Genomic DNA, 19106 nt, shown 5'->3' on the forward strand with positions numbered 1-19106 from the left:
TAACTTAAGGGCCATCACCATGGTATATTTATAAAAAATAATTTATTAAGCACTTACTTGCACATGATGTTGTGCTAGGCACTACATAGAGCCATTTAGACAGAATTTCCTGTTGTCAAAGACTTGGCAAACTTCTAAGAAAACTGTATGAAAAAATCCAGTTAACAAAACTTTAATATTAAAATTATTCAAAGCTACCTAAGCTATTGCTAATCTAAAACACACCATGTTTTAATCATCCATAAAAGGAAAATTATGATTTAATAAATAACAGTGACTTTACAAAGTTTAAGAATTTTAATTTGTGTCACATTTTATGCATTCCAGAAATGAATTTTAAGGAGACAAATGAATTATTCAATATGTCCCACAGCTTCATAAAAATAAAACTACAGTACTTTAAAGATAAAATGTCCTTTAAAAGTTTTAAAAAGAAAACTATTCACTGGTTGATCATGATTGCTCAGAATACTATCTAGCTGATGCTTCATGTGCTTTTTGTTTCTGAATGTTATAATACAAAGAGGATATCTTTATATCATCAAAGTATCCTGTCTAATGATATCACTATTAAGTTAGTCTGTCATAAGACAGTTGAAGAATAGAAATCAATCTTATTATTTATGACAAAGACAAGTAAAGTTTTAAATGAGGACATTGGCTTTACAAGAAAGTCAAAAGGTCTTTTTTTTAAAAAAAATCATAGTTGACTTTTGAGTAAAAGTAAAATCAATAAAATATTTTAAAACCACTTTTACCTTGTTCTTGTGGGGTACAAATTATTTTAAAACTTAATACCAGTGAATGTAATGTAAAGCTAAGTTAAATGGTAAATGAATACTGTATTCATTAAAACCAAAAGTTACTATTAATACTGCTTTTGAAATCCACTCTAAAAAGGAAAAAAAAAACCAACCCTGTGAATATGGTAGAAAAATAGACAGAATATAGAATGTAAGAATTTAAACTGCAAAATCACAGCATTCTATTTCCTTTATAGGAAATGTTTTTTAAATATTATTTTAAATGTTAGGACTCTTACATTTTATAGACTCGAGATGGATTTATTTTTATTTTACCTATTTTAAGGTATATAAAAATGTCTGAAAAATATTTTCCCATAGGAGTTTATAAATCTTAAAGCTATACACCAATTTGTAAATTCAGAAAATTAAAAAAAAAACCTTTATAAGATAACATGTATAAAACAAGAAATGAAATGTGATTTTATTTAAGGCAATACTGGGCTACTTCACAATTTACCACCTCAAATATATATACACTGCTCCACACTACTAAATTTTCTATCACATTCACAACGGATTCTTTAATATCAATTGTTTAAAAATCTCTGATGTAAATTCTTTATTCACATTTCCATTGTATTTATTTAGTTCTATGTCCAGATAGAAGCACTGAGGAAAAAAAAAGTGTAGCTTTAGGAAACCGTTAAAAGAATCTGAGTTAACTACACATGAATGCTATCCATCCAAAGACACTGGATGGTAAACTTAGAAACATGAGCATGTTGTCAGTATAATGTGTTTACCCTATGAAATGTGGTTTCATCAAATTCCTCTGGTAAATAAATGCTGTATGCAAAATAAGCTGGATATGGCAGATTTTTTAGCTTTAGTTCAAAAAGTTCTTAATTTAAAACAATTAAAGACAATTTTAAAAACTTGATCACTTAGTTACAAATTAAAATTCCGAATATAAATGTGTCATTTAATAGTTTAGACTTACAGACTGCTGGTGGCAGCAAATGATTTACAATAATAAATATATACAAAAAAGGTATCTACAAATAAAGAGTACTGTTATACATGAGCAGTGACCTGGTGAAAGATACCAATCACAGACAATTCACAAAGATTTAATTCATGGAAAGGACAGTTTTGCTTTGTTTTTTATAGAAATTTGAGGTTTAGCTCAACTATTTACAAAAACTGAAGCAATGATTATGTTCCTCAAGTCCCATAGGGATAAAACCAAAAAATTTTACACGACTGATGTCATGATTTTTTTTTCCAGGTTAATTCACATCAACAACAACAACAACAACAACAACAACAAAAAACAATTTAAAAAATTTCTTCACGATTACTAGCATGCTTGATGGCTTCCTATTCAAAATAAAAATGTATAGGTTGTATTCAGAATATAGTAGTTATCAGTTCTGCAATTCTCCATTGTCATTACCCCTATTCATTTCTTTTGTGACTGAAAGATCTGTATCATTTGAATGTACTTCAAGTTTTTTCAAACTGACGGTAGGTTTCATTTCCTGAAGCTGCTTTAACACAAGCTCAGTGCAATCTTTAAGAGTCTTGTCTAAAACAATTTTTACATTTTCACTGCACTGAAGTTGTGATGGATTGGCAAACTGGACAAAAGTCTCACTTTCAGAACATGTCCATATGTGATCACCACTTGCCAAAGATGTCTTGTCAGTGGATTTTTTTGAGTTTGAGTGAGAGCCTTTTTTAGTTCCGTTGTTTTGATGGTCCTTGTCAGCATTTTTCTTTTGCTTCACTGCAGATTCCTCAAGAAACTTGAGAAATGATACTTCAAATCCCATTGGTTTAAATGAACTCCAGTCAAAAGTTGTAGGTTGCTCCTCTGTGGTTTGAATTGCAACTGCTGTTTCTTCTTCTTTATGCACGCTACTTACTTCAACTGCCAAAATTTCTTCAGGTTTTTCAACCTTCTTCTTTTTGTTTTGTGAGACAGCTTTTTCTTTATTTGCTCTCTTTAAGTTATTTGATTGTTGTTTTTCAGACTGGCAGGTGATATTTTCCTGAAGATCATTACTTACACATGAATTTGAATTATCTTCTTGGTTCTCCACAGTTGTGCTGTCTTCATTAATGAGTTTGGTAATAAACAATTCTGTTAGTTCATCCATTTCATCTTTTTCAACCTCACTCTGTGGAACTGTTGTCGTACTTGAGTCATTACTGCTCTCTGATATACATGTATCAGATTCTTTCACATCACTTTTTTTATCAACTTCTTGTTCAGAAGAAGTATCTTTTACTTGTGAGGGACAACACTGTTTGAAGACAATGAGAAGATCACGGTGTTGTGAAGTAAATGATTTTGATAACTTATGGCATTTATAATGTCTAATTATATTATTCTCACTTGTAACAACTGATGTACATCCTTTTATCATACATGGATATTGTGTTACAAATCTGCTTGTACACTCTGATAAAGCATCATTCCTAGCTTTTATAGAATACACATGCTTTCCACGTTTCAAAGAATAAGGTTTATTTTCTTCAACCTGCTCAGCTTTTGAATTTTTATTTTCTGAAATAATGTTTTTCTTTCGTTTGTTTTTAGCTTTGCTTCCCTCTTTTCCAGATCTGTTGTATTTTGCCCCTCGATGTTTAGATCTTGATTTTTCTTGATTTGCTTTACTTGATATGTTTTCCTGACCAGGTGTCAATCTTCTTGGCCTAATTAAGTGAGCTTTATGTTTGTCATTATGTTTATTAAAAATATGTCGTAGTAGATTAGATCTAGTTGCATAAATTCGGTCACAGCCTTCACAATCACATTTGTATATACCATCATCCTCCATTTTTTTGGGCCTGAACTTGATTCCATGGTCCATCTCAAGATGAAGAATATAGTTCAAACATGTAGTAAATGAAGATTTACAATGGGACTGATCACATGGAAATCTTCCACAATCTAAGGAGGAAGGCATACTTCCAATTTCTTCAGCCGTCATCTCATGAAGTTTCATGTAATGCTGTATCAAACTAGTGATCTCTTGAAAAATTCGAGAGCAGTCACTCACCTGACATCGGAATTCTTTCACAGTTTGCTTAGTTTCAGTTTCTTCACTTTCTTTACAAGCCTCACTTTCTTCTTCAATCTCCACAGGGAATACAGGTAGATCTGATTTATGCACAGCCTGGTAATGAAGAATCAAGTTTTGCTGTATTGTAAAAGCTGCAAAACAACCCTGATGGACACACCTATATGGTCTATAGGGACTATATCTTGTTGGCACCTCAGGAGACTGGATTTCTGGCTTCTTGCGTTTAATCTCCTCCTTTTCTTTTCTATGCCTCCTATTTTTTCGTCCTTTTGTCTGTATGTTATTGCAAGAATGTGTGTCACATTGCTCTGGAGTGGCTGTACTCACTGGTGGAGAACTTTCTGTTTTTTCAGGATTTTTTTTTTCTATAAGGTGTGTTTCTGCAGTCATTACCACATTATTTATGGCAATTTCCTTTTGTGTCTCAACTTCTACGGGAGGCTGTACTTCACTTTTATTTTCCACTGTTGAAGTGGTCTGTTTTTTTATTTCCACAACTTGTGGGGCTGCTGTTATATTTTCATTCTGAGATTTTTTTCCATACGGTCTTTTGATTTTTAATTTGACCATTTCTTCTGTTGTGAAGTGATGTACCAATTGACAGTGTGCCCGGAGATTAGAATTTCTTGTAAATGTTTTTGGACAGGTAGTTACTACACATTTGAATGGAGCGTACTTGAGTTGATGTTTCTTTATTTCCATAATCATCTCTGCAGTATAGTGATGAATTTTACCATAGTGTTTAAATAAGGCATCCTTTGTCATAGCACTGTAGCTACAGCCTGGGTCTTGGCATACAAAAGGTTTATTAACTTTATCACTAAACTGAATGTTGTTTCCCACTTCAGAAGTTTGCTGAATAACTACGGTATTTGAGGTTGCTTTAACTGGTGTGGAAGCTAAAGCAGCACATGCATTCATTGGTAGACAGGAGGGAACCTTATCAGAAAGAGGAGTAGATACATCACTTTCTAACTTTAATTTCTGTAAGCCTTCCAAAATTTCTAATACTTGAAAATCATCCTTAAGTGGCATTTCAGGCTTAGGAGAGTTGTCACTTGCAGTGGGGATATCTCTGTGCAATGAAAACTGAGGCATATCAGACATTTTAGAATTCTGCATTACATTTACTGAAGGAGGGATCTGAGTATTATAGGTGATCTGTGAATTTTGTGATGCTCCAATAACATCTTGTATTTCACTTTTAACTTCGAGTATTTGAGAACTCATAGCAGTTTTAATAATTTCAAGAGTCTTTTCAAAGTTCTGTATAACACTGTCTTCAGAAATTTGCAAGTCAGAGTTTACTGAGGCCGTGCATGAATTCATAGCCATCATTTGGGAATCTCCATTTTCAGTTTTTATTGTTAAAGGAGTTAATGAAGCATGGGACTCAAGATTTGCTTTGAAGTTTTCTTTGATACTGGCCATGAACAATTGATTGTCAACATTATTTAACTTCTGTGTGAGATTTTCCACTAATGCCTGAGGTTGAAGAGTATCAGTTGGTATCTGTGCATTGCTTTCAATGCTCTTTGCCAATAGTCCCATTGCTGTTAAGTCATTTGTCACTAAGTTTTGAGGACTATTCTCAAGTAATGGTGGCGCAGCTTTCCTTTTTCTCTTAGAAGCACAGTTTCCCTTTTTATTTAAATGACTACCTCTTGCATTCTGGGGACTATTTATCACTGAAGCACGTGAACTATTAGTGGTAAAATTCTGTGAAGATCCAACAGAATTGGGAAATGAACCAGAGCACAAACCATTTTCAACAGTCTTCAGTAGTAATTCATCTGGTGGAAACACTGGTAAGTTGCTGCAGTCATCTATGGAAGGGGTTTTGGTGCTTAGTGTCCTGCTTTGGTCTGTTAGCAGAGTATTTGGGTGACAGACAGTCTGTAATAAAGGAGAAACATCTGGATTAGGTATAACTGCTGCATTTACTTGAGTTGCATCAGTGACACAAGTTGCTGGAACCATGTGTGAAAGAATCTCTGTATTCTCAAATGTACTGGTAATGCCAGCAGTCTCCAAGGCTTGTTTAATAATTTCACTTCCTTCCTCATTCACAGTGGTATTAAAATTAGTCACACTAGAACGAGGAAATGTATTTTGTAAAAATGTTGATGGTCGATTTTCAGATGTAAGCAGCTGAAGAAATGATGGATCTTTAAAACATGTTTCTGAACTGAAGGTAGGTTGTTGTGGTTGCTGGACATTTATTGCATTTGTAGAGAGTATCATGTTGGCAAGAAGAGAGGGCTGACTGTTACTCTGCAAAGCTTCTTGAGAAATTTCTGATCCTTCCAGTGGCTTACAGTAGGACCGTTTAGATAAGTGTCCACCCAGTGATCTGGGATTGGTAAAAACCCTGTAACACCTGCTACAGATAAATTTACCATCTCTAATTATTGCTGGCCACTTAGCCCTTTTGTTATGTTTTGGTTTTCTTTCCTTACCATTTGGGCCCCGTCCACGGTCTTTTTTATTTTTTTCTGGTGCTGGATGTTGAGGGGTGGTGGCACTGAAGCTGTTTGTAGTGTTTACTTCTGAAGTAAAAACTCTATTTTGAGCATTTTCTTCCTTTATGAAGGCAGAATTAGTATTTCCTTCAATTTGTGGGAAGTGATTTGTACTGTTTTCCAGCTGGGAAAAAACTGAATTAGTCCCATTATCTGCTGGCGAAGGAAAAAGAGATATTGAACTACTTTCTGCAGGCAAAGGAAGGAAAGGATCTGAACCACTGTCAATATTTAACGGCAAAACTGTTTTTGCTATATCTTCCAACTGTGATGGCAATGCTGCATTTGACAAATTTTCCATTGGGGAACATAATACAACACCTGGTTCACTTTTAACATGAGAAGGTATATTTGTATTTAGGACACTTTCCACTGAGGGCAACAATGGGTTTGATAAATTTTCTAGGTGAGTTGGAAAAAGAGAAGTTGAAACATGTGGCAATTGTGCTGAACAAGTAGGTTTCACACTAGTTTTGGTCTGTGGAGTAAAAACAGCATTACTGGAACTGCTCACCTGTGACGGCATAAAATATACACACTTCCCATCATTTGGCATATTTAAGTTGCTGGATCTCTGTCTTCCTTTGCTTTTACGCTGCATTTTAAACGCAGCATACTGGTCAGGATGTGCCGTTTTCATGTGTTTTCCAATACTTTGTGAAGAATTATAAGATCGAGTACATCCTTCAACCTGACAACAGAATTTCTGAACTGGAGCTGTTGGGGGAACAGGTGGGGGAACAGGTGGTGGTGGAATAGTTGGTGGAACAGGTGGTGGTGGAACAGGTGGTGGAACAGGTGGAGTCACTAAAGGACTATTCAGATTGGGTTGTGGTGGAACAAATGTGATACCTTCTAGTGTCTTAAGTGGCAAATTATAAAGACTAGATGTAGTTTTAGCATTACTTTCAAAGTCAAGTTTGGAAATAGGTAAATTGTTTTGAAATACTGCCTGATTTTGCAAGGTAAAGGTCATAAGGTTGTTAACTTGTCTTTCTAAGTTTTGAGGTGCAAGATCACCTATTTTAAGGGGATCTGAATTTGCTGAAGTATTCTGAATATGTTGACCTTGACTCAAACAATTACTATTACTCTCTTTTCTTTCCTGCAAACCTGGAAGACAAGAATCATTACAAACATCTTTAACATTTGTACATAATTGTATACCCACAGATTTATCAACGTTCATCATACAGCCTGTAGAAGCCGATTTTTCCTGCTTCACAATATTATCCTGGAGTTCCTGGCTGAGGGATACCTTAATGTTATGAGTTAATGTAGTTGCTTCATTTGCTGGAAGAAAAGGGATAGCAGGGTTTTCTGAAACATCAGAGAGCAATGTATCAGCCCGCCCAAGCTCGGTGGCAGAAATTTTGGCTTGCTCAGTCACAACTGATTCTGTTTTGTTTTGATCCCAAGCACTGTTTCCATCTACTGCTAAGTTACTAGTGTTATTTTCTGAAGGAGGCACAGATATCTCATTTTTTATATTTTCATCTGTGTTTTCACTCACTTTTGAAGGCTGAACTGACTCATCAGCTGTATTGTTTTGGCCTTCAGGAGGCAGCACTTTTTCCGTATTGTGATCATCCAAATGCTTTTCAAGCTCACTCTGAGAACGATAAACTTTCCCACAACTTGTGAATTTGCAGGTATAGGTATTATAGTGCTGTGCTTCATGATCATAAAGTAGATAGGCTTCTGAAAATATTCTGCCACACTTAGGAAACATACATTTTGCTCTAAAGACCTGGTGCTCTTTTCTGTGTGTTAAAAGCTCTGCATAACTGTTAAAGCCTGCCTTACATTTTATCTGTATACAAATATAGGGTTTACTGCCACAGTGCATTTGTAAATGATCATTGAGATGAGTAACACTTACAAAATGCCTCCTACAATACTGGCAAATAACTTTTTTGCTCTGCATTTCGAGGAAGCGCTTAGCTTCTTCATTATCTTTGTGTCCCTTGACATGAGCAATTAAATTTTTGAAGTATTTAAAACCCTTCTTACAGAAAGCTACAGGGCAAGTGAATTCATTGACAGGTATTGGCTTTTGAATAGGAATAGCATCAGGTTCATAAGATTTATCTTTGTCATCATTTTCATCATCTGAACCATCATTGTCATTGAACAGAATGAAATCAGCAGAATAAAGACTGTTCTTCTTTATGGGTCGCTGTTCTTGTTTGGTTACAGTAACAGTCTTTTGATTCTGACTGGCGGCTGGTACTTTAGGAGGTCTTCCTAATCTTCTCAATGGTTTCATAGCAGCCAGTCTCTCTTTACTAGACTGTTTAACATGTAAAGTCACATGAGGAACAAAAGTTTCTTTAGAATTAAAGTTTTTTGCACAAATTGGGCAACTGTAAACCCCATCTTTATAATGCTTCTGTGCATGTCTTACTATTCTATGACCAAGGAACTCTTTGTCACATAGAACACAATACTGCATGTAGGCTTGCCAGTTTCTAAACCTAGCTGATATAAATCCTCTCTCTCTTAATTTTTTAATTTCTTTCTTCTTTTCTTTCTCATCTCTTATGCCTTTAAGAAGGCTTGTGGCTTCATCAAAACAGCCAGAAAGTCCATTCACAGAAGTTTCTTTTCTTTCTCCTTGGTAGTCTTCTACCTTTTCATACACTTCACTGTCATTTAGTTCATCTATTGAAGACACAATAGATGCCTCCTCTCCCATTAAAGCGAGACACTGTCGCTTTAAGGTTTTCCAGTCCCAAAACTCTGGATCAAAGGGCCATTGCGTTTTTAACACAAGTAAGAGCTCACAGCGCAGTGAATTGGGTATTGGAAGATTCTCTTCATCATATTTCTGGTCGGGCTGGTTATACAACATTTCAACAGCATAGTATGCATCAACTGTGGGTTCAAGAAGAAATTCACTGAGCTGACAAGCACGCTTGACCTCCAGATCTTCAGGCAACAAGCACGAAATGGTTTTGCAAATAGATATTTTCACTTCAGTGTTTTCAGCAGAGTCCAATCGAAGAGCTTTCACACAGAGTTCTATGCAGGTAGCAAGCCCGGCTCCTTCCGTCTATGAAAACAAAAGAATAAAAGTAAACGTTTTATGATCTACATAACAGTAATTTACAAACTAAATCTATTTTAAAAGGAGCCAGTTGTAGAAGCTGGATAGGAAGATAGATGAGGAAAAAATATAAGGAAGATCATGGAATTATGAAAGGGCAAAAGGATATAGCCACACCAGCAGAAAAAAAGCAAGCAGTTGGGAGAGACAGTATGGCACAGAGGCAAAAGAAAGGTAGGAAAGACATACGCAAAGTCTGAAAAAGGAAATGTAGATTTTGGTGGATAAAGAGGTGGAATATAGGCCAGTGAAACTTAGGCTGTTTTCTAGTTGACAGAGAGGACGTAGAGCTTCTGGCTAACAGATAGTTGGGAGAAGATTTTCTGGGACTTAACAGGATCTGGGTAGAACTTTCTTATGGATTACAGATATCCTGAGACTTCACTTTCTTGACTCTTTTGATACTTTTATTATTCCTTAAATTTTCTTCTACATTTAATTATCCCCAAGACATTCTCTACATATGCTTTTTCTAAATTAGGATAACTGAGTTCCTTTACTTAAATTTTCCAATTTCCTATTCCACACTTTTCCCTCAACCATACTAGAAGAGTGCAAGCTCCTAAAGAATAGGTAAGACTTTTGTTTTTGTCTTTGTAGATCCAGAACCTATCATAGTGCTTGACACAAAATAGGTATTTAACAAAAATTTGTTGAATTAAATTGCATTAAAGTGTTTATTAAGTACTTAATATACACTACACACCGTGCTAAATGTTGGGAATACAAATCCTCATCTATTCTCCCATTTGCCTTTCACAACTGGCTCCTTTTATGACTATAACTGCAGTCTTCCTTCTACTATCCAGACTAAGATATTGTTCATGAAACATAGTTCATGCTGCCTTGTCCTTAAAAATTTGAAACTATAACACCATTATAAAAAAGCAAAGACCTGCCCTCCAGGAACTTACATTCTAACAGGGAAGACAACACAGTAAGGAAAATGGTGGCCATGGAGGCACACACTTTGGTCCAGAAAATTACAGGGTAGAATAGTGGGGCCACCCCTTCTCCCTTCATAAATACCCAATCAAGGAACAGTGGAAGAGTTGATTTGATCAATATTTATGGTTCTAACTATATTTCAGGTACTGACAATTCTTGAAAATCTGAGAGCTATTCTGGTCTTTGAGCTATTCTGGACTTCTAGCTGGTTCTCTCTACCCACCCTGCTCTGCAAAGAAGAATATATATCTTCACTAAGTCAATGAGGCAACTCAGTGGGTAAAACAGAACATTAGGTCTGGAATCAGAAGACCAGAATTTAAATTTGGCCTCAGATACTTATTAACTGTGTGACCCTGGGCAAGTCACTCTACCTCACTATTTCTTCAACTATAAAATGGGGATGATAATAACAGTACCTACCTCAAAGGGTTGTTAAGAGGATCAAAAGAGATAAAAACTGTAAAGTGCTTAGCATAGTGCCTAGCACATAGTAGGTGTTATATAACCATGCATGTGTCTATAATCTGGTTTCAATTAATATATCCTGGGACACAGACATGATTGCCTGCCAACGGATATCAGTGGTTACAAACATTGACAAAACTGTACTTATACAGAGTGAGTGCCAAACACCTGTTGTTAGTACAAAAGCCATCTGACACAGTCATCTCTTAAAGATGTCACAAAAGCAAACAAGCATCTACTTAGAGGTTCTTTAAATAAAAAACAATAAATTCACAACAACAAAAACAGTACTTCCCAGATGATACATGGTATTGATAAACCACCTAATTGGACTTTTCTGTTAGCTATTCACTTAGCTATCTTTTAATCCTTCTGTCTTTTTTCCTTCCTTTTGCTGATCTTCCATGGTATTACTACATTTCTCTAGGATCACTATTAGTATTATATTTGCTTCTTTTCTCCAGTTACAGTGTTTTTATTTTTTCTGATGGAGAAGAGGGAAAGAATGAAAATGAAGGGGCAAATAAGGAACAACAGCTATTTCTATATGTGGATTACTTGTAAATTATAGCTAAGAGAATATCAGAGTAGAAGGGACCTTAGGTATCACTTGTCCAACACTCATTTTATGAGTGAAGAAACTGAGGGCCAGGGAAGTAAAATTACTTCTGAGTAGATGAGCCAGTGTTCTTCCTCTATTTTCACTATACATGTACTCTTGTAAGTCAGGTGTTTTGTAAGTTGGGGATGGACTATAAATTAAAACAGCATGTTAATGTTTAAGAATTTAATTTAATTTGGTTACTACATCAACTAGAAGAAAGGGTATTATAAAACATGATGCTACAAACTTTATGGAATAAAAACTGGGAATAAGTTAAAGAATAATATAGGCTTCACCAACCATTAAGACTGTTACCTTGTATAATAGTAATTTAAAGGAAATAGAAAGATTAATTTCTCCCTCTCTTTATTCCTTAAAAGTAGATGATATTAAGATTGAAAAATGAAGATCTATTCCCCTGATTAATCAAAGTTTTAAGAACAAGAATTAAGATTTTTTTGGCGGGGGAGAGGAGAGGTAAGGTATTGAATGGGGTTGGGATGAACTTTATTTTCCCTTTTCTAAATAAATTACAAACAGCATATACAATTTAGAAAAAGTCAATCTTGTACTCTGGTTACTGATTCTATGCAATATTAGCATTTCTATAAGATAATCTCCCTATTTGTGGGAAAAAAAAATTCCGAAAGCAACTGCATTCCTGACTGGAATAGTGTTCCATAAAATAACCTAAAATAAACTGGTTTTATAAAAGCTGCACTCTAGGTAATCTTTAAAATAAATTTTTTATTATATCATTTTTATTTTTAACTTCAAATTATTTAATTATTTCTAGTTAGAAAATTTCTACCCTGAATATTCTTAAATGAAAGAACAAGTATAATCTTCCTTTTCCCTTCTGTTTTATTTTAAAAAGCCTAGGAGCACTCAATGAGAAAAGTAATAAAATATGGCTTTCATATGAACTCATTTTTAAAATTATGGGCAATTCACCCATAGCACTTCTCCTTCGTGTCCCCAAGTTTTCAAGTGTCAAATAAGAGAACATACTGCCTTATTAGGACACTGAGAACACAATCAATAGCCAAAGTCCCTTAACTGTATTAACTGGAAAAACAGGTGCCAATAATAAAAAAGCCATCTATTAAATATAATTGATGTAATTTTGAAGATAATTGATTATTCTTACCTCTGAATTAATAACTTTAATCAAGAAGAAAATGTGATAGACCGTCTTGGTTAACAAAGAAAGCTGACGACACCTCTCTAGATAAATTTGCACAGATGGTTCTACTCTTTGTTGTAATTTACTCCAAAAAAGAGTCAGCTCCCTAAAAGGAAGTTTAAAAAAAACACCAAGATTATGCAAGAATGTAGCAATCAGGGACCATACTAATTCAGTATGTGAATCAAATATAAAATCGGCTTCACCTTTTACTTTCTTTATATGAAATAAATATTTGAATAGTTTCTATTTTTTTAAAGAAATGATATATTCATAAGCAGTGAACAACTTAATATCCTTAACAGTCTTCCAGTTCAGACAAAGAGGTACTACTTTCGACAAAGAAACATTTGCTACTTACTTGGGCAAATAAAATTCAATTTGGACAAATAATTCATAATCTATATTTGAACTGGCAATATGATGGATAAAAAAATGGTGACAGCCATCAATGCCATACTTTTTTAAAATGCTTACATTTTAAAGTAGAAATAGGCTACTTCCATTAGGTCTGTTATTAGGTGTCTTTACTAGAAGAACCAGTAATAATTTAGAACACAAAGAAAACAGAACGATTTCACAAAGAAATAAGCCACAAAATGAGAAAATCAAGTCTAATACTAAAAAAAAATTAAATAGAGTTCTGGCTTCCCTTAATTTCATCTCAAACGAAATAATTACATTTGTCAGAAGCAAATGAATTCTTCTGAAGGTAGGGTTCTCATATTTCCCTTTCTAAACTATCGTCCCATTTTTTTTTTCCTTTAAGAGCAATAACCCACAGCAGGAAAGCTTGCTGTGGCTAGATTAGGATAAATATCTCTGTGTTCTGTAACTAGTCAATCGATATTAAGTTGCTTTATTTCATCCTTTCCCTTCAGTTGTTAATAAAGCTGTTTTTGACAACTCAACTTTTGTATTAGATGAAAGAAGGCATGAAAGTTCTGTGTTTGTGCCTGAGCCAGGATTATCTGTGGAAATCAAGAACACTCAGAAGCCAGGTAAGGACTTGTGGCAGTGAGAGGGGCAGCTATCCCAGTGACTGCATTGAAGGCCTATTTAGAGAAAGTAAGGAAAATTTGAGCAGCCTTGGGAGTTTGGCTCTGAGTTTATTTTCCTTCCCACCTGGGGCTATTGCTTTTTCTTGCTCATTTCTGTCTAAATTTATTCTCTTAAAGATCCACTAACACGTTGCAATGCATAAACAGATAACTCTAAAATCTGCATCTCTAGTCCTGACTTCTCCTTAGTTCCCTACCTCTAATTTTTCTACTATCTGCCTTCGTTTGGGTGTCCTTTTCCATTTGAAACTGAAAGTGCTTAAAAATAGCAATCACCATCCTTCCTAATTTATCCACTGCTATCAATGGCATTTTCTTCCTCCTGGTCAAAATCTGTTTGAGACTCCTTTCTCTCTACTCTCTCCAAATCCTATTTTCTTGTGTATCCTAAACCAAAGGTATCAAATATGCTATGCTGCCCTCAACGAGTGTGTAATCTTTAACAAGATTAAAATGTAACTGGGAAATATTTAACAAAATAAATAAAAACACATAAAACATAGTTAAGATAACATTTTAAAACTAAGTTAATATGCTGCTGATGGATGCTTTTTTATGGATTAGTGAGTTTGATATCACTAGCCTTTAGAATCCATTACATCAAGGCTGTCACTTCTGTTTCTGCAACATCCTTTTGATCTGTTCCTTTCTGACAAGCACCAGAAGGGCCTTATAACCTCGCAAATACGCTTTTGGGTGGGAACTTGAACTAGATCTCTAATAACCTTTCCAATGCTAAGATCCTATAATTCTATTTTAGTCGTTCTATTTGTTACTTAGCTTATTCCTCCATCTCTAATTTCTGCATCTTTTAATTGTTTTTGTACTTCTAAGACAATTTTCCTCAAGCATCACTTGCAGTATGTAATTCTCCTACACAAGAATTTACCAAGTCTATCTCTTTGGATATCAAATTCAAAATCTGGTTTCAAAGTCTTTTACAAATGAAACATCACATCATCCATCTTAATACTTTCTGTCAGAAGTACTCTGCTTCAGCATTAGCAAATCTTTTTATCTGTTCTGGCCAGGGTTTACTCACTTTCCTTTTATTGCCCTAACAGAACCCATTATCCCAAATGCATTGTTTCCTATACCATCAAACCATGCCTCCTTTCTAGTCCTTAAAGAACTGGACTGAAATGATCCATGTAGGGAAGCTTATTTACTGACTATTTGTTATGTCTGATATGGTCTAATTATTAATTTTTTCCTTCCATTTGCACTGTATACATTCAAATCTACTTTATAAATACTATGAAAGTTTTATTATATGCTATATTTTAAAGGCCTGGAAGGAAAATGTCTTTTAATTTATTTTGTTTTCTCTAAAGCAACAAAGTCAGTAAAGCTGGAGAATATCCAGGATGCCAAGAGAAAAGGCAAGGACTACTGGCGGGAGAGGTCAGCATGCCAACAATCCTGGGTGCCTTTCTGAATGAAAATTCCTTTCCAGAAAACTGTAAGCTCTGTGAGGACAAGATTAGGTCTTAATAATCTTTGTATTTGCCTCAGCATCCTTGCATAGTACTTTGAAGTAGACATGTAATAAATACCTACTAAAGTGAAACAAAACATAAGCAATTTTAAAGTGAAGTGCTTAATAATTAATGTCAAAGAAGTATGTAATAACTGTCATATACTGTCAATAAAAGTATGTAATAACTGTGAATACTGTCAATAAAAGTCATCAGCATTGAAAAAAATCCAAAGGAATTTTAAAAGTAAATAGTTCATCTAGTTAATACATTTTCTAAATCACCGCTGCCATTCTGTTTTTACTGATGAAACTGGTCTTTAAAAAAATAATTAGCTCACCAGGCACAATACATGTCTCCTTGTTGTAGTTGGCGGGACAAAAATGCAGTACATAAAACCAGAGCACTTTTTTCATCTCCATCAGATTCTAAGTTACATATCATTTCTAGTGCATCTTTGCAATCAACTGCTGAGATCTAAAGGGAAAAAAATACACATGTAACAGATTTTATATTTGGATACATGTTGATCTAATCTACCATTACAGAATTTCTATTAGAAATTTATTGCTTAGCATCCAACAGTAAAATCTCATTAACTCAGATGCCACTAATTAGAACCATGGAAGTAAGCAATGAACTTAATTTATTGATCTTGAGACAAACATTAAAAACACTTAAGAAAAATCACTTGTTTTCAAGGTCTTTAAAAGCGAACAAGTAACAGTCTAATTATATACTTATATCCTCATTAAAATAGATTCATTAAGGACCCCTACTAGATAACAATTTGAAAGAAAACACGTACATTTAAAAGAAAGTTAACAATATTCTCTTTGAAACATCTACGCCAAAAGATTTTAAGTCATTAAGTATCTGAGTGTTTATTATGTGTAAAGTATGCTATTAAAAACACAGGAAGTGTTCTAACAAGTTGTCTACTTATTAGTGGAAAGGACAAGGAGTGATAAAAACTTTTCTGGGGTTCTGCTGACAGTTTCCCATAGACTTCACTGGTCTCCCCCATTTCAAAGCCAGTTAATATTATGAACACACACCTTGAGGGTTCAGAAAGAATGCACGATCAGATTCAAATCTAAATAATGATAATGATGAAATGATGATGACAACTGGCAGTTATATAGTATTTAAGGTTTGCAAAGGACTTAGCCAACAAACTCTTTTTATCCTGGACATACATGGCACTATACTGGCCACTATTCAAAATCAGTTAAATATATATAATCCTACTTGTTACAAGTTTATGAAATAAGATAACATATAGCCCCATAGATAATGGTATTACCATGGACAACAAGAGAATTCCAACACAATGCCACTTAGTTTGTGGTCATTGCAAATTATCTGTGGAGAAAACATTTTTCCCTATGGTAGACCCAGAAATCTTAAGTTTCTGAAATAACTGTTTCCCTAGAATCCCCTTCCTCTTATTGTCAGCCAGATCTTCTCTCCTTTTAACTTCTGCTACCTCTGAACAGAAAGAAGACAGCACAAGAGTGATGGTGGTTTACATTTCCCTCTTGCCTGCCTAAAAGGAAGCAGTTGCTGAATTCCCTAGCAATTAGGCAGGTGAAAGGAGAAAATAAGAACTACCATTTGATACTACTCTGGTTCTAGAAGGCTGCAGTAGCAAAACTTAGACAGAAAAAGGCTATCCAAGAAAGAGATAGCTAACCGTGGAAGGAAGAAATGAAGACTTTCTTAGAGCTTTTGTACCATTGTCTACCCTGTAGGGTAGAGAAGGATTTTCATATATTACATGATATATAAGTTAAGACATTTCTTTATATCCTCTATCATCTGTACTGTTAACAGGTTTCTCCTATATAAGCACTGATTGAGAATAATATGTGAGACCTTAGTAGTTGTATATCTGAAGGTTAAGGTCAGTTCATGAAGAAGGCACAAATTCAATAACTGTCTCAATATTGAAGGGAGAAGTGACTGGTGAACATATGAGGAAAAGGGGTACACTGGGACAAAGTCAAAAAATATGAGAGCCAACAGTAGCAATGAACAGGGATAACTAAGAGAGTATGGAAGGGAAAGGTTGAAAGTGGATGAACAAAAATGAAATTAGGCAAGGTATAAATTAAGGGATTTGATGGATAATAATTCCACCCTTATATGAGAAGAGGTAAGAAATCAGAGCCTTACACATGGTATAGTAGTGACCTAATCGAAGTAAAGGATAGAAAAGAACATTTTTGCATTACTCTTAAAGAGGAAAAGGAGGGGATAAATTCTGGAAGTCCTACAGAAAATATACTATTAAAATTCAACTGTTACTTTGACACCCCAAATTATCACCAAAATGTCCCTTCTGTATTATGACATCTTTGATTTCCTTTCTTCTTTTTGCCAGTTCTTGATAGGAGAAACAGAACCAAGCAAGTATAAACATTTACATGTGATGTGGTTGTCGATAAAACAGATGGCTAATTGGGATGGGAGGGAGGTTGCTAAGTATGTTAGATGGAACACTGCAATGTGTAGATAAACTCACAAGTTATCATCATGAAATGAAAAAAGTTGGGGGATATAATGAAGCTGATGGATGATTTGTAACAAAACCAATCATTTTCATGACCTACAAAAATTAGGGAGTAGATTATCTCAAAATTCTCTTTCAGTTCTGGATCATAGGATGCTATAACTCTCTGGCTGTTTATTGGGTGCAGAATAGGCTTGAACGAAAAAAAAAGCATATCCTTTTGAAATTTAAAGCACATAACATTAACTAGGGTATATAATAATACACAGTAAGCATATCAGGGAGGTGTGTCACAAATTTCATAAAGGTTTATGTGGTAGGAAAACCTATATTTTCAAGAAGTTTTGAAAAAAGTATATTTGAATTAGGCTATAAGGGGTAAGGATTCAAAAGACAAAGAGGGAGAGGATATTGCAGATAAAGGAAAAAAAAAACTATCAAAAAAACCAAACACTCAACAAACCTTTACTATGTACACACTATGTACCAGGTACTGCGCAGGCACTTGGGATATGAAACAATCCCTACCCTGAAGGAGCTTAAATCCTATCAGAAAACACAACATGTTATGTGCAAAATAGATACAAAGTGATTTTCTCAAGGGAGAGCATATACGTTTTCAGGAAAGGTTTCATGTGGAATATGGTGTTTGAGCTAAATCTTGAAGGAAACCAGGGTTCTAAGAGGTGAAGGTGAGGAAAGAGGGCATTTCATATATGAAGCGCAGCAAGTACAAAGGGACAGAGATGATAAATGGAGTGTAGTATATAAGTAACAGTAAGAAGGACAGTTTAGTAGGGTAAATGAAAGGGGGAACATTGTATAAAACTCTGGAAACGGAAATTGAGGGGCATTAATAAAGTACTAAGGGACAGAGATGAGAAGTGGAGCATGGTATATAAGTAACAGTAAGGTCAGTTTGACTAGGGTGAATGAAAGGGAGAAATGTATAAAAGGCTAGAAAGGGAAATTGGTGCCAACTGGTAAAGTGGTTTAAATGCCAGAAAGAGGAATTTGTATCTGATCCTACATGTAATATGGAACAGCTAGTGCTTATCAAGCAAAGGAGAGAGATGGTCAGATTTGCATTTTAGGACAATAATTTGGGTAGTTGTGCAAAAGACAGATTGGTATGGGGACAGATTTGAATCAGGGAAGTGTTAGGAGTCTATTATAAAACTCCGGGCAAGACATGATGAAGGTCTGAATCATAATAGCTTTATAGGTGGGCAGGTGAGGGAAGTGTGAGATGACACTGAGGTAAAGACAAGGAGATGTAGCAACTGAGTGAATATATTAGTCAGTCAACAACCATTTATCAAGAGTTCATTATTCCGACGTACTGTGCTAAGTAAAAGGGCAAAAACAGTCCCCATC

General features: G+C 34.8%; 1 protein-coding gene across 1 annotated transcript in view; it reads right to left on the reverse strand.

Annotated features, from left to right (window-relative positions):
• Positions 1 to 1701: 1701 nt before the first annotated feature.
• Positions 1702 to 19106, reverse strand: part of ZNF292 (zinc finger protein 292) — a 101408-nt gene continuing 84003 nt past the window's right edge. The window contains exons 6-8 of the mRNA XM_036765783.1: positions 15555 to 15691; positions 12640 to 12781; positions 1702 to 9415 (exon numbers count right to left, since the gene is read on the reverse strand). Coding sequence (XP_036621678.1) covers positions 2174 to 9415; positions 12640 to 12781; positions 15555 to 15691 — 7521 coding nt within the window. The 3' untranslated portion in view covers positions 1702 to 2173. The remainder of the gene's footprint in view (positions 9416 to 12639; positions 12782 to 15554; positions 15692 to 19106) is intronic.

Source organism: Trichosurus vulpecula, chromosome 7, assembly GCF_011100635.1.
Source record: "Trichosurus vulpecula isolate mTriVul1 chromosome 7, mTriVul1.pri, whole genome shotgun sequence".
Lineage (NCBI taxonomy): Eukaryota > Metazoa > Chordata > Mammalia > Diprotodontia > Phalangeridae > Trichosurus > Trichosurus vulpecula.